Genomic DNA, 16169 nt, shown 5'->3' on the forward strand with positions numbered 1-16169 from the left:
CGTTTTTGTAACATGTGAGAACAAAAGAGATGTGGAAATAAGCATTTTATCGCACATTCCTGGTTCCATTTTTCTCAAGATAAGGTTAGGTTTTCAATTTGCTTGTGTGAGTTCTTAAATTAATATGGAAGTAAATCCAAATAAAACCAGCTGTGTGGCACAAAGCGCTTACTGTCATTTTGCTCCTCCATCAGAGATGATGTTTCCTTTAGGCAGGCAAACAACTTGGCAGTAGGGCAGTGGCAACAAGTGCCACATTTGAGTACCAAGAAGAGAAACAGAATAGGTGAGGGATAGTAACAAATTATAACTCTCATACTACTTATGTTTTAGTGCTAATGACTAACAACAGAGATGAAGTATGCACAGTTAATCAGCAGCTCTAGTCAGGGTGTGTTAAACTGAAGTGGTGAGTCTTCAGCTGGGATTTGAAAGCTGAGACTGAAGGGGTACCCCATTCCCCCCAGTAATTAACATCTCTGTTTTATCTCTGTCTAAAGGCAAGTCCTTCCACTCCTTTAATTCACTAACACAACTAATTAAAGACAAAATCGGAGAAACTTCAATTTGTCTAAAAGAAAGGTATAACTGGGTGTCATCTGCGTATGAGTGAAAATTAACGTTATGTTTTCTAATGATCGATCCCAATGGAAGCATGTAAAGTGAAAACAGTAAAAGTCCCAGTACTGTGCCAGAGACATACAGAAATGTCAGGACTATCATAATTTGGGGGTTTTCCAATATGATGAACCAAATTCCCTACATGGTATTTTTTGGGAGTTATTTCTTGTCTTCTTAGAGAGTCAAGGCTGGGGGGCTATAAAAAGGCAAGGCCTGTCAAAGCCCATTGCGGCACTCCTTGTGTGATTTTGGCCTATACAAAAATAAATTATATTGTATTGTATTGTATTTTATGTCCTGCGGTGGGTTGGCAGCCTGCCCGGGATTGGTTCCTGCCTTGTGCCCTGTGTTGGCTGGGATTGGCTCCAGCAGCCACCCATGACCCTGTGTTTGGATTCAGCAGGTTGGAAAATGGATGGATGGATGGATGTATTGTATTTTATCTTTCCAGAGGATACTACACCTGAGAATGTAAAAAGGTTATGTACAAATGCACACAGCTATTTTTCTTTTAAAACGACTGAATCTCATAATATTTGTGTTAATTTGTTCAAAACTGACATGTGTAAGCTATTTTCCAGTGTGTGTGTGTAATCGCAAGACATGGATCCATACTAGACAACTGAGTTGGCTTGAAAAATTGACATATTTGATAAGGTTTAAGGTTTTTCTTTTCCGGCTATACCCATGCTCCGTTAACTCCAAAGTAAAACGCCAGTGAGGGCAAGATCTTTTTAAAAATATATAGAAAATGCTGGACTTTGGAGCACAACTTCACGTGACAAATGCATATATATATATCATCTTTGTGAAGAAAGAACTTCAGCTTGAAAAATACCAAACCCATCCTTCAATGTGTGATTTGAATCCAAATTGATGCTGTGATTCTTTGTTTCTGGCCTTATTTGTAAAGCCAGATGACCTAATTTATGTCTAAGGTCCTCACTTTTTTGTTTATTGCCAATAATTAAAATTTCTATTTTTTTCCTTGTTAAGTTTAAGGAAATTATTACGTATCCATTTAGTGATGCTGCTAACATGCTGGACCAGAGTATTTAAAGCCTCTGGATTTTTTATAGACCCAGGGTTTAAGTGATAGGGTTTAAGCCTCAGGATATAATGTACAGATATGGTATGCATCTCAGGAAAGGAACTGAAGAGATCACCCTGATTTGAAAATTAAAGCAGAAGTGCAAAATATAAAGAAGGCACACAACCTTAGTATGAACTGGTAAGCCCTGTTGTAGCTTGCTTGCCTCATTTCACACACCCAAGGGTGTACAGGCACAGTTCGCTTTTTCCCAATGACATCAATGGAACCTTTGGCTACTGAACTGTGACACAATGGCTGACTGCTCTGGGGACCAAGACCTGATTCTTTGCATGGTCATTCTCACATGCTGCCTCAGTGACATCATTGAAGTGCCTGCTTCAGTGCTGTCTATGATTGGTTTAGAGCTAAAGTCCTTTGCATTTAGCCTTAGTGTGCACGACTTAAGATAAGCATTGGATTAATTGTTCTTTTCCTCTTTTTACACTTTTGTAGAACTTTTATGCTGTCATCAATCAGCACCTTGTCACTTGTGAATCTTTAACCAATGAGCAACACCCTGATCTTGAGGCACTAAACCCTAAGGATATCGACTTTATCCAGGCTTTTGCTTTGAAGTATAAGTTCAAGCTAGAGCAGCTGGGTGGTCAACTGCACCACAGTGAGGAGGCCCTGGAGAAGCTGCAAGACTTTCTATTGTCTGTCCAAGGTGCAGAAAGTGAGCTGGCCGCGTTAGAGACTGCATCATCATTGGAGGGTCTTGAAAAGTTAAAGATGATTCAACAGAAGCTGGAAGTCCTCAGCAGCAAAGCAGTGGAGCTCAATTGTTTAGTAAAGGCAGCCGGTTTGTGCTTGAAGGATGAGAGCTCTGGCCAGGACTTTAATTTCAGTGAATTGGTTGACTCAGTTATGCCTAAACTTGAGCACACAGACACATCACTTATCCAGCACAGGGAAGTACTCCACCAGGCGGAGGAGGAGGAAGAGGAGAAAGCTATAAGATCCTTCTGGCTGAAGAAGGAGGAACTCATTTCAAGTCTCCAGGAGATACAAGAAGAGGTTGACAGTACAGGTCTGGAGGATGCCACCCAACTTGCAGTTCAATTCAGGTTTGTTTCGCTGCCACATCAGTGCCCCACCTCATTCTGGCCCCTGGTTGTGCACATTTTATCATTATTTATTTTGTCCTGTTATTATCATTATTATTATATTAATGGAATCATGAAGATTCTCTATTATATTTACCCTTTGTTGATTGCAAGGTAAATTGTGAAACCAAGCTGCCTCTTAAAATATTTACCTGCAGATTTTCCATCTGACGTTTTGTGCTTGCACAACCTACCACTCATCGGTTCATTCATTCCTTTCAAGGTTGAAGTGCCTGAAGAAACTTGAGGAAAGACTGAGGCCATGCAGAAAAGAAATTGATCACCTGATTCAGCTGGCAAATCAGCTCCCAGCTGCACTGAAGAAAGAGCCAATCAGACAACTTGAGGACCTGGAGGCTATATGGGAGGAAATGCAGAGAACACTGAGTGACCGGTAAGAAGAGATGAGGGAGAGCTTCCCTCCCAGTGACACCATCCTGTTAAATACTTAACAAACTCCACTTGGGATACACAGAGTAAATAGGAGCTGCCTTGTAACACTTGAACCTAAGAAATTTGACAAGTGAGAGGAGACCACTCAGTCTATTAAGTTTGTTTGTTTAGCTAATAGATGAACTGTCCAATGTCTCATCCAGATACTTTTGAAAGGTTGTCAAGGTTTCTTCTTCAACTGTGTGTCTCGATAGTTTATTTCAGAATCCTGTAACTCTTCTTGTAAAGAAGTGCTTCCTGGCTTCATTCCTAAAAGCACTTCCCTTTAATTTCCATTGGTGTCCTCGAGTACGTAATTTACCCTTAAGCTGAAAGAACTGTGCTGGATCTACTTTATGATTGCCTTTGAGAGTATTCAAGACCTGGAATAGGTCCCCATGCAGGCTTTACTGTTTGAGGATAAAGAGATTTAATTCTCAGAGTCGGTCAGAATACTCCTTAAGTCCTAGGGTTCACTTGGTTGCTTTGCTCAGCATGGCTTCAAGGGCTGCTATGTCTTTCTTGTATTGTAGTGCCCAGGGGCCTCATGTATAACGCCGTGCATAGAACTCACACTATAACATGGCGTAAGCACAAAAGCGGAAATGTGCTTACGCACAGAAAAATCCAGATGCAGGAATCTGTACGTACGCAAACTTCCACGTTCTTCCACTACATAAATCCCGATCAGCGTGAAAAGTAACGCACGTGCACGCGCCTTCCATCCTGCCCCAACTCCTCCCAGAATTACGCCTCTTTGAATATGCAAATCAGTATAAATAGCCCTTAAGCTCAGCCTTCTTTGAAAAGACAATGGGAAAAGCACGGGAGAAAATGTAAGAATTTCAGCGAATACCAAGTGGAGGCAAAGGAAAAACGTACTATTTGTTGGTTTAAACAGTGGTATAATCAACAAAAGGAAGATGATCAAGTGATACAGTGTCGGAGAAACTCGAAAGCTCAAGTTCACAAAGTCGCACAGTGCCCGAAATAAAAAAAGAAGTCACATATCAAAGTCGCCGTGAAAAGGCGAGTCGTAGCCCACCGTCTGAGTGTCATATGAAAACTTATTAGGGTACAGACAAAAAAAAATAGGCACACAAGGAGAAAAATGCACGAAATGTCAACTTTAATCTCAAAATTTCCACTTTATTCACGTAGTTTATTTTGCCATTAAAGTAGAACATTGTAAAGTTCATCTTAAAATCGTTTAATTTACTAGTTTCTCAAATCCCATCGTAACTAAAGTAGCATGTTAAATGCTTTGTTCTGTATTTGATCTTCTTTGTGCTCTGTGTGTAAATCATCACCTGCTTCTTAAACGGGCTTTCTCTTTCTCCGACAGGACACATAATCCATTACATTCGTGATATTACAGCTCTCTGAATAATTAAAATACTGAGATGTATACCTGATATCTTTTTCATGATGATAGGAATGAAAGCATGTTATTAAACATGGGAACACGGTGGCGCAGTGATTGTTCATGTCTCACGCAAGAGGCTTGCTGCGCCATGCGCGACCTTCGATGAAATAATTTATTACAGAAGTACTGTCTCTTTCAAACGTACTAACCTCCAATTCCTGTCCTTACTTTTCTTTTTCCAAATACCCAATCGCCACACAATCAGCTCTGTAATAGACGTGAAGCCATCTGTAAGCTTAGAACGCCGATTCTTCAAAACATTTAAGGAACATTGAAATATCTTCATAGTACATGTTTCATTATTCTATCCATCTATCCTTCCAGTGTCGTGTCAGCACCAGCAAGAATACAACGCAATGCAGGAACAATCCCTGAACTAGCTAGCGCTGTGGCACTGTGTCCTCACATGTTTAATTATTAACAATACAGATTATTTAAATGAAGTTAAAGTTTTATCTGTATAATATAATCAACATATTTTGCTGCATTTCATCTTAAAAATGATATTGTCATCATATGTAAATACGCGCTTTATAAAGTGGCGCAGGTTGTGCAATATTATAACTGTAGTGCAAGTTTACAGTGAGGTAATTGTACTTATAAGTAAACAGTTCTACAAGGAGCACTTGATGGACTGACTGAGTGCGTTTATAGTTCTTGGGATGAAACTTTTTCTGAACCGCGACTTGATACAGGAAAGCCTTTGAAGCGTTTTGCTGTGGCTGAGGAAGCGTCTGCTTCATGCTGTATACCGATAATTCTCTTTCCAATCAGCTGCTGCTGTGATTCCCCACTCAGATACAGTGATATAAATACTCCGAGTGGTGCAGTGAGAGTAATATGGAAAAAGATGATCTGCTGTGGCAACCCTTAACGGGAGAAGCTGAAAGAAGAAGAAGATGCAGTGAGAGTAACAACGCTAAAGCAGTTATGGTATTTGGAATACTATGGCTATTCCCTGGACCATTATATTGCTGCAGGTTAATTACAATCAGATGCATTACACTAATAAACAATATGCAGTTAGTTTCAGTGTATTTATAAAGCCGCATCAGGAATGTGGATCTAAGAAAGAAAGGGTGACCACATAGGAACAGTAGCACTGCTTTGACGCTGGGTGCCACCAGTCTGCAAAACCGAGAGGAGAAATTGCATACGCCAGGGTATGAGGTACCGTAGAAATGTGCGTGGCTTTACACCAAGTTTAGGTTTTATACATCACGATTTGAGCGTGGAAACGTTCGTACACAACATTTCTGTGCGTACGCACCGTTTATACATGAGGCCCCAGAACTGCACACAGTTCTCCAGATGTGGTCTCAATAGTGCATTATATAGTTTGAGCATAACATCCCTTGATTTATATTTAACAGTTTATATAACAGTTTATATTTGTATTCATCTTCAGCTGCTTTCCAAACCTTTTTTTCATTCTTGGCACACTTCGCATATTGTATATAACATTGTTAAAAATGCTGTGCATACACCAGGCCACTAGAGGTGAATGGTGTAAGATTTTTAGATGTGGACATGGCCAAATCTTTCCTCCTGAGAGCTCCACAATTGTCTCAATAACTGTGCATTCAACACTAACAAGCTTTGAAATGGCATTGCCCAGTGAAATCCCATAAGGACACAGGCAAACATATAATTTATCCGTAGGTAGTGACCAGCAATCAAACTCCAGCTAAAAATTAAACTAATTTTTGGCTGATGAAGAACTAAAACCTTCCTGAAAAACATAAGACATGAGATGTTAACCCACTCTTCCAACCTGAAGACCCGGACAAAATGCAGATGGACACCAGAAACTCTACAACTCTCCATGTGGCAAGTGACCAGTCTGGTAACAGAACCCAGATCTGTGGAGCGTATCAAGTAATAGCACAAACTAACTTATTTGATTTCTAAAATGTGTTGTTCTTGCTGAAACCAGAGTGTTTACTTCAAATGTCTTTAAACTGAACTTCCTTTATTCTTCCATTTTTGGTGTGTTTATTCGCTATTTACTGTATTTTATAGGTGTCACAGAAATGGCATCCTGCACCTCCTCAGTATTCAAACATCTAAGAGATGTGTGGCCATTCACTATTCACACTTGCACATACTCGCACACACTGAAAGTGAGGACATGGATAGATACTTGCATTTCAATGCACTGCAGTGTTACCAGATACAGAGAGCAGGCAACTTGCCTCCTAGCCATCTTTTGATTGGGCTTACAGGGTGCCATAGGCTATAATGGCAGTAACTGGCATTAGGCAGAATCCTGCTTTGGGATACTGCATCTTTCATTTGTGACAGTGCGGGTCCCATTTGGGAGCCTCTTGAACCCGACATCGTTAATAATGTAACCGGATGAGTTCGCAGATGAGGAGAAATCACACTGAGCAAGGGAATGGTGTAAAAGGTGTTCAGTGCTTTTATTAAAAATACCCAAACAAAACAGTGTCCAAAGTGCAGTGCTTCAAGAAATCCAAAAATAAATAATCAATAAAAACAATAAGGTACAATAAGTAGAGGTTACAAATAAATAAATAATCCTTTAAAACGAGGTTAAAATCCGACCGGCTGGAAGCGGTTTCTTTTTCAACACCCAGTGCCTTCTTTGTTTAACTGGCGGCTCCCCTGGTTATCCCTGCGGACTTTGCAAAAGGGAAGTCGCCGCAGCTGCAGCTGACCTTCCCCCTCGTCCAGTTGCCTTCCGTCCCCTGGCTACATACATCTCCCTCGTTGAATCGAGACTCGGGTTCCCCCAACGGCCAGGGTGCTCACGCTGGGGCTCAACCTTCCAAACCTCCCTACTGTGGCCTTACACAACGAGCCGTCAAACCTCTTGGTCATTCCAGCTCCTTGAAATCGCTCATCTGGAGTGACTGCTTCCAACTGCCTCCGCGAGTGTCAGTCACACATTCCTTCCTGGGCTCTACTCCCAGCAGCCTGCTTCTTTGTGGTGAGCCTGCCCTCTTTCGCTCTCTCCTGCACCGGTTCTCTGTGCCTCCTGCCTTCTTCTTCATCTTCTTCCTCCTCTAACCTCTGCTCTCTTTCTCTTTCTTTCTTCCTCTTCCCTCTTCCACACTCACGCTTCTCCTATTTTATGCGGGGACGTGGCACAGGTGTGGCGATTAGTAGCTCCTGGCATCAGTTACGGACACAGGCAATTCCCCACCCTTGCACTGAAGTGTGGAAACGCCCGCGCTGCATTGCGCATGGGAACCGCTCCTGCCACACTACCACACCCCCTCCTTAAAGCCGTGAGTGCGGCGATTATTTATTTAAAAAGGCAATCAGCTGCGGACCTCACTTTACCACACCATCACACACATGTGCACACACTCAGTCAGTCACCCTGACAGGATGTTTTTGAAAGAGTGGATGAAACCTCTCTAACTACTGAGAGACACCCGTGTCTGAATTTTTCAATTGTTTCCAAATTACTATAAGGCTAATTTTGCCTTTTTTATGTCTTCAAGACCCATAATCACTTCCACCCGTCAGAATGACCTACGCAAGTCATTGATGAGCCATGCTGTTCTCCTAAACTGCTCGCGATGACCCATTGCTAGATACTCTGCAAACCGTACAAGACCCTTTCTCATTGAGTACTATTGTGAATCACGACTCTGCATGACCCACTTTCATACAAAAGGTGACACATAATGGGTAGCAACCTATAGTTTAAGAACCTTAGCTCTAAGGAATTGCACTAAAAGTCTGACTAGGATAAGGATTTGGCCTACCACAGAGTGGGACATGAAAAGTAGTTTGAAGTATGAAGCATCCTAGACACACTCCAAACATTTGAGGACGAATGATGTCACAATTTGACTGCACCCTGAGGTGCAAAATAAGAAGACGTGTTGTAGTTTCCTTGGAAATCGTAACCATGTTTTGTAGTTTTCTTATACTAATCTTGAGACTTCAACACAAAGATAATAATAATACTTAAAGTAGTAGGAGGAGAAGAAGAAGGAAAACATAATAAGGTAGGATATTGTGTTAATCTGCATGTAATGGTTTGCATTTTGCAACAATATCAAGAGTAATACAGTTTGCATCTGGGACCACCGATATGTTGATACACTTCAGATTAATATACGTGTGCTCATCCACATTTGGTTCAATGATCTTTTTGTGAGTGTCGCCAGTCATATCAACAATAGCAGGAAAACCAGTAATAAGCATGAAGGCAGCTTGCTTTAACATTACCTAATGTGGTGTGGTAGGGAAATGTATAAATCTGTGTATTATCTCACACGTCGTAAGGGCACTCAAAGTTTTGTGCAAAATTCAAGAAACGGTTGGTTGTAACATTCCCAAAATAATTGCTATTGCAAAACTTCATTTTCCCTGTTGCCATAAAACATAGTGTTCTCAACACTGACAGCATGTGGCTTTTTGCACAGATTGAGCGATCATGAGACCTACAAGATTTGTTATGTATTTTAATCTCTCTCTGTTAAATCTTTTTATGAGGTATCTACTAGTTTTTGTGAGATATCTTTTTGCATGTTCAGTGTTGTCCAGCGTTTCCAAAACATTCCTGGAATATGCGTGCCGATCTCTGCCTGAACGCCAACTTCTGGCAATAGTTAATAATGTAGGACAGCACATGGTCTCTCCTAAATCCTGGTGAAGTTAGGAGAAGTTTCGTAAATTGGAAAAACAGATCAAAAGCTATTTCTCTTACTCCTAAGAATAGGAATAAATTTGTGTCGCTCTGAGATTTTTCAGCCAGTTAGGATGATTGATAAAGGCAGCAGGGTCCACGCAGAAGATACTCAATTCAATATGGCGCCCTTTCCATGGTTAGTTGTGCCTAATGCTGCCCGCATAGCCTTCTACTGGGTAAGTGGGCTAGAAAATGGAAGAATAAAGGGAGTTCAATTTCTATGCCATGTTTCATAAGGGTGTTGATCACTGGCACATTCTTCCACTTCTCATTACTGCTACTTCTTTCTGTGAAATACAAATCAAGACTGTGGTAATTCATCCATGAAAGAGCCCATGTAAACGTGACCAGAGTGTACACAGAAGTCCCTTCACTCATTAACTCCATATACTAGAACAGAACTTAAGATGGCGTTGTCTTCTTGTACTTCCCCAAAAGTTATGGGGGTGTAGTTGGAAAATAGCCTGACCCTTCCATTTGTGAAAAAAAAAATTACACAAAAAACAGTCCCTCTGCAATGTTACATTTGCTTGACCACATGTTTGTGACTTTTGTGACCCTCCTTTATCTCTATAACATCGTCGAGGGGAGTCGGTCTGTGATTGAAGCACTCAGCACAAGGCAGGGGATAAACGCCATTGGGATGCCCAGAATTGCAGGGCTCACCCTCACATGTCCACACTGACTCACAGAGGGTCAATTTAGAGCTGCCAGTTAATCTAACATGCAAGATGGAGGAGATCCAAGTGCCACAGACATGTAAGGATTTTTTATATTTCACCCAGGTGGTAACCAGGCAAAGAGTTAAACCCAGGCACCTGGAGAGATGAGCCATTATTTCTAATCACTGGGCCACCATGGGAGCCTGATAGCATCTCAGTGTCTTAAAAGGACCCTAAAGAGCACTGCTTGTTGACTGTTATTGGTATTTTAATGTTAAGCAGGGTGGCAACTGATGTGGGACATTATAGTGCAGCACTCTTGAAGATGTGAGTATAACTGAAAAGAGCAACTCCTTGTTTTTTAAGATGTGAATATTTTGTGGGGATGCCCCTCAAATTTGAAATCTGTGAGGAAAAGATTAGAAACCTGATGGGCTTGCTTCTCTTCTTTATCAATAAACTAGCTGTACCCCGTGGCTTCGCCTACATACTAATGAAACAAGACAAACTTTAAAAATCAACAGATGTTGGCACTGTATCTGATCATGTTCTGCTCTGACGGGAAAGTGTTCCCCACGTGGGGAAAAAAGCACGTGGCCGTGATATCTCTGGCAATCGGCAGCTACCCTCTAAAACACACGTAGCTCTGATCTCTCTCTCAAAAATGTCAAACGTTACTCCTTAACAATCTGTAGATGATAATGTTTGTTGAACAAAAAGGTATCGTTAGCTAAGTGGAGGCAAGGTGCACTCCAACACGTGGTGAGACGTAGACTATCTCAAACAGAGGCTGGCGAGTAAATGAGGAAGGCCCCGCCCCTCTGCCCACAGCCACTCTGTTGGATTTGCATAAATATTGTACATCGGTACCGCAAGCAAACTATGGTACTTAGCGGGATGAGAGAAGTCGTAAAATCATCCGGAAAGTTCAAGCAAATTATAGAAAACAACCAGATCTAAATCTGTTAAGTAATTCTCTTGTGAAAAGCGGACAGACATAAAGTGGACAGACAAACAGACAGAACATGCTAGGACCACGAAATTTTTAAAACCGTTTCTTAGCGAGCACCTATGGGCCAAGGGTAACCTACATTCCAAATTTCAACTCCCAAATCCTCATGGTTCGGGAGATTTTGTGATGAGTGAGTCAGTGGTATTTGGCATTTATATAGAGAGATTTAAGCTAACAGTGGGAATTTGGATTACCAATTTTTTTTTTACCAAACAATCAAATTGTTCTAATTCCACTTCCTGGCAATGAAAGTCCGAAGCTACTCTTCACCACCTCTTGGGTATTAATTGGGCACCTAGCCAACGGCTGAACACCCATGTGTCAGTCTTCTTAATATGGGCAATCCATTACTCTCCTGATCATTGTTATGTAAAGCTCATCATTTTGTGCTATTGACCTTTGATACCCCCAATGTGTTGTCATTCTGACTGCAGACAGGAACAATGTGACATGCTACTGACGCTGGTGAAAAGATTCCAGAACTTCTGTGGCAGCCTGTCCAGTGATCTACAGAGGGCAGAGAGTTCCATTTCTGAGCGGGCTTCCTACATGAGCAAGGAGAATCTGCAGAAAATGATAGACAAGGTGAGGACTTCGCACTGGGGAAGAAGTCAGTTTTGGATACTAGCTGGGATCTGAGAGTGAGCAGTGAGACTTGGTATACATTATTTTAATATGGCTGGAATGTCATGCAGAACAATGGCAAGAGTGGTGGACTTACTGCTGTAGGCCTTACAACTGATGTGCAAGGAAAATGAAAGCGATTGGCACCTTCTGGGTGTGTAAAACCCCTTAACAATGCATGAATGTTTAGGTGTAGAGTGAGCAGCACCCTGTCCCAGATAGGAGACCCTTACCCACATGCTCTCACACACATTTACACTTTGTGTTGCTCACTAATCTGCTCTCTCAGCTCCTTCTCCCACCTTTAATTCAATCCTAAACTGTGCATTCGTCTTATGGTGTGAGGTGAGGGGCACCTCATTCATTTTCATCCATTTACTCACGCACATTCATTCACTTTTTCTCATTCCATAAATTCATTCACACTCACTCACTGTTACACTAACACACTCAGTTTCACTCACATGCATTGACTCACACTTACATTCTTTCACTTTTACTCACTCAATCAGACTTATTTTATGCTACTCACATACAATACATTTATTCTCACTCACATTTATTCACGCTCAATTTCACTCAAAGTCATTCACTCACATACAATGTTTCACACTCATTCATTCACTTTCACTCACTACCTCACTCACATACATTCATAAACACAAGAATTTATGCACACTCACTCACTCACATAATTTGCTCACATTCAATTACACTAACATCCATTCCCTCATACACACTCACTTTCCCTTGCTTACTCAGTCCCATTTATTGTATACTGTGTCACTCATATACAGTGCTTTATTCTCACTTCCTAACATTTATTCTGTTTCACTCACTTACATAATTTATTCACACTTAACACTCATTCACTCAACACACTTTCACTTGCTTACACATACATGTTTATACTGTGTCACTCATATACGGTGCTTTATTCTCTCTTACTTCCTCACATATAGTCAAATTGACTCACTCATTCACATAATTTATTCACGCTGAATTTCACTCACATTCATTCACCATAACTCAGTAGCTCACTTACATACATTCATCAGAAGAAGTATTTTCACTCACTCACTCACTCACTCACTCACTCACTCACTCACTCACTCACTCACTCACTCACTCACTCACTCACTCACTCACTCACTCACTCACTCACTCACTCACTCACTCACTCACTTACTTCACTCCTCTGGTTGCTCTCCTGGATTTCTCTTTGTGTTCTCCATACTTTTACCGTAGCCTGCTGGATAAAGTGTAACTTTAATTGGGATTGGCTACTTGAACTCATTCCAGTGCTGTATTTCTAGACCAATGCACCCCATAAGCCGTAGGCAGCAGTTCATGGAGATCAAGGGCTCCCAGTGTGTCATACCTGGATGTACTATATGGCCCAAATGACTGTGGTAACAGAATGGTCACCTTGTAATGAATTGTACTCAGACTCTGGTGGGCAGCACTATAGGACAGATGAAGTTTGATGACACTTTTTGGGCACTTCCTGAGCAGGATCAACTGCCTGCACCCCTTCTACCTGGCAAACAAACCTGAGAATGTCAGACAATACCTCACGGTAGTTTGCTTAGACAAAGGTTCTGTGTGATTCAGTTCACCTTTGTGCAGTACGAGGATGAGCACACATGAGATCCTCCTTGCAAGTTAGAGTGTGTAAAGCATGGCGTGTGTTCATTATTATTATTCTTCTCCAAGTCTTAAAGCATACAATTGAAACAGATAACTCCGGTACGCCACTAGATGGCACTCACACCTTCCCTTCCTAATAAAGCAGGCTTGCAGTTGCAGAACGGCGGCACTGGGAAGGATTTTGATGTGCTCTTTAATGACATGGTAATAACATTTTGAATGAGAAATTCCCAGAAATGTACATTTGGTGATTTAACTTCTTTGAATGCAGGAAACATGCAATTAAAGTTGTTTTCCTTCGTGACCTGATGACCTCTTTTATTTGTTCAATCAGTGAAGGAGCAAACTAAATACAAGGCAGAGAAAATACATGTCTGCCCTATGATGTTATTTTTTAAAATCTTTTTGATTTTTGTCTGTCTGTTTATCTATGTGTCTGCCTATGAAAGCCTTGATAGATCAGCCTGCAGCGCTTTTGATTATTTGTGTCTTTTCTCTATTCCTGTTTCTTTGTTTTTATTACTCTGATTTTATCTCACTTTCCTGATTAAGTTGGAGTTCTGTGTATTTGCCCCACTCTGTCCAGTCCATACGATTCTGTGTCTCTAAGTGTTCATCTCTCTATGACTTTGTATCTTCATGTTTTTTTTTCCATCCTTATGCCCCTTCTCCATTATGTGTCATTTGTTTTTCAGGTCGAGAACTCCAAGGTGGACTTGGCAGGCTGCTTAGAGACAACATCTGAAATACAGAGCCTCTCCAAACAAATCCAGGCTCTGCTGAGAAAGATTCCCAACTGCAAAGAGCTGTGCTTTGAGGCCGAGGAGCACGCTTCAGTGGATAACTGTTTGGATGTAAGTCCAGAGGGAGTAGCTGTGCTCAGTCCAGCAATTCCCAGGATATGTCTCTGTCCGCAGCGCGGCTAATCTGACACGTAGCTTGTTAGGATCAGTTGCTTGGCATTGCACTCCAGGCTTCATGCTTTCAACTGACTTTGCAATCTTCCTTAATCAGATTTGGAGAATGAATTTGTTTCAGTTGACATTTCACTTTACAGATGTCTAGTAAACAACCGAAATTCACATAAGCCACATTTATTTTAAACTTTCAATGGCTGCAAACAATGAACAGCAGAGTGTAGCAGAAATATTGCTGATTGATATCAAATATTTAGAGCTGTGACTGGTCAGTTATCTTAGCAAGACCAAGCTAAATGGCATCCATTGTTAGTCCTGAAATGTGAAAAACTCAAGGATTCTGAATATTTGATCATAAATGGCGTTTCTGGGATATTTGCAAAGTTCACATTTTATTTACGTTTTTCTGTGTCACCATTTTGTTTTCCCAAAGAGCAATGCTCATTTAGAGTTTTTGTATTTGCTGTCTCCCTGGCAACGTTCCCAAAATGCTCTGCAAAACACTCGTTAGTGTCTGCATTAGAGCAATGATTCAAAGATCATCCTCAGCCGATGCCTGCCATTTGGGTAGTGGTTAGGTTAGGTTAGGCATATTCCTGGCACTTAGATCTGAATCTGGGTTGGTCTGGCCTTTTTTATGGTCCTTTTTGAAGCCATGTTTTAGTGTTTCATTCACACGTAATAATAATTCATTACATTTATATAGCGCTTTTCTCAGTACTCAAAGCGCTATCCACACAGGGAGGAACCGGGAAGCGAACCCACAATCTTCCAACAGTCTCCTTACTGCAAAGAAGCAGCACTACCAATGCGCCACCTGTGAGGTACACCTGTGCTTACCTAAACTCAGTCAGACCTAATATGCAGGCGATTTAGCCATCGGAGTAAAACCAGAGTACCTAGTGGAAAACCCACAGAGATGCGAAGATTATGCACAAACTCCACACAAGGCTAGGATTTCAACTTACTCTTCCAGAGGTGAAGGATAATGGTGTTACCCAATGCACTACCAAGCAGCCTGAATTACTGTCTGTTCTACCGTTCTGTTGCGCTGCAGGTCACTTTTATTGATCAAGGAACAAAACACATGAGCAGAATGACACAAGTGACTTCCGAACTCCTGGCTGAAACTACTGAGCTTTTGCATGACTGCTTCCTGCCTCGTATCCAACCACATTCTTAGCCATGGCACCTTTTTGCTATTGCTTAACAATGATAATTACTCCACCATTAACCAGGGCTTTCTTAAGTATTAATTTTAAATATTCATAAGCAGGTTTCACACACATATACAAATGCAATGGCACTTGATTGGTAACTCTTTATTTATGTTGTGCTCTTGTTTTTGACCTGACATGTTGCCATTCTTGTCTTTAACTTCACAAGTCCTTCATTACATCCTCTTCCAACTCTTGCTCTGTCCTGGCCTTTCCCTGTTGACTATGTCTCAGTGTTTTCTAACTATCTGTTCCAGAATTTTGATTCCAAATCCCAACAATGCCATTATGGCTCACAACTCTTCATTATTACACAAGTCTTGTGTGATCAGTTAAATGTGGGTGTTTACCTGTCTATCAGTGGCACATATCCCACCAATTGATCATTTTAGATGAGAGCAGCTACAAAAAACAGGTGACCCTTTAGGCTGGTTGACCCACACATATCAACGACGCTAAAGATCTTAGACTCTGACTTGACACTCTGCTGCCCACACTTCCATCTTTTTTGGAGCCCAGTGGATGTGTGTCCTGCCAGTATACTAGCAAGGGAGGTTTTTAAAAGGATACCAGCAGAAAAGACACTGCCAAAGTCAGAAAAGGGGTCAAACTGTAAGAGATGCCAAAATTTACCAAAATGAGAATCCAAAATTCCAAACATTGGTTAAAAGCAAAAAATAGCATAGGTAAAAGATATGTGTTTGCACAAGAATGAACATCAAAAAGGGATTTTGGAT

The 16169-nt window shown here is 41.2% G+C and overlaps 1 protein-coding gene across 2 annotated transcripts in view; it reads left to right on the forward strand.

The window, feature by feature from the left end:
• The window catches only part of syne2b (spectrin repeat containing, nuclear envelope 2b), a 524337-nt gene that overhangs the window by 120913 nt on the left and 387255 nt on the right, over positions 1-16169 (forward strand). For both annotated transcript variants that reach the window (XM_051919949.1, XM_051919950.1), the window contains exons 30-33: positions 2168-2781; positions 3044-3214; positions 11459-11609; positions 13994-14152. In XM_051919949.1, coding sequence (XP_051775909.1) covers positions 2168-2781; positions 3044-3214; positions 11459-11609; positions 13994-14152 — 1095 coding nt within the window. The remainder of the gene's footprint in view (positions 1-2167; positions 2782-3043; positions 3215-11458; positions 11610-13993; positions 14153-16169) is intronic.

The sequence above is a fragment of the Erpetoichthys calabaricus genome, chromosome 16 (assembly GCF_900747795.2).
Source record: "Erpetoichthys calabaricus chromosome 16, fErpCal1.3, whole genome shotgun sequence".
Taxonomy (NCBI): Eukaryota; Metazoa; Chordata; class Cladistia; order Polypteriformes; family Polypteridae; genus Erpetoichthys; species Erpetoichthys calabaricus.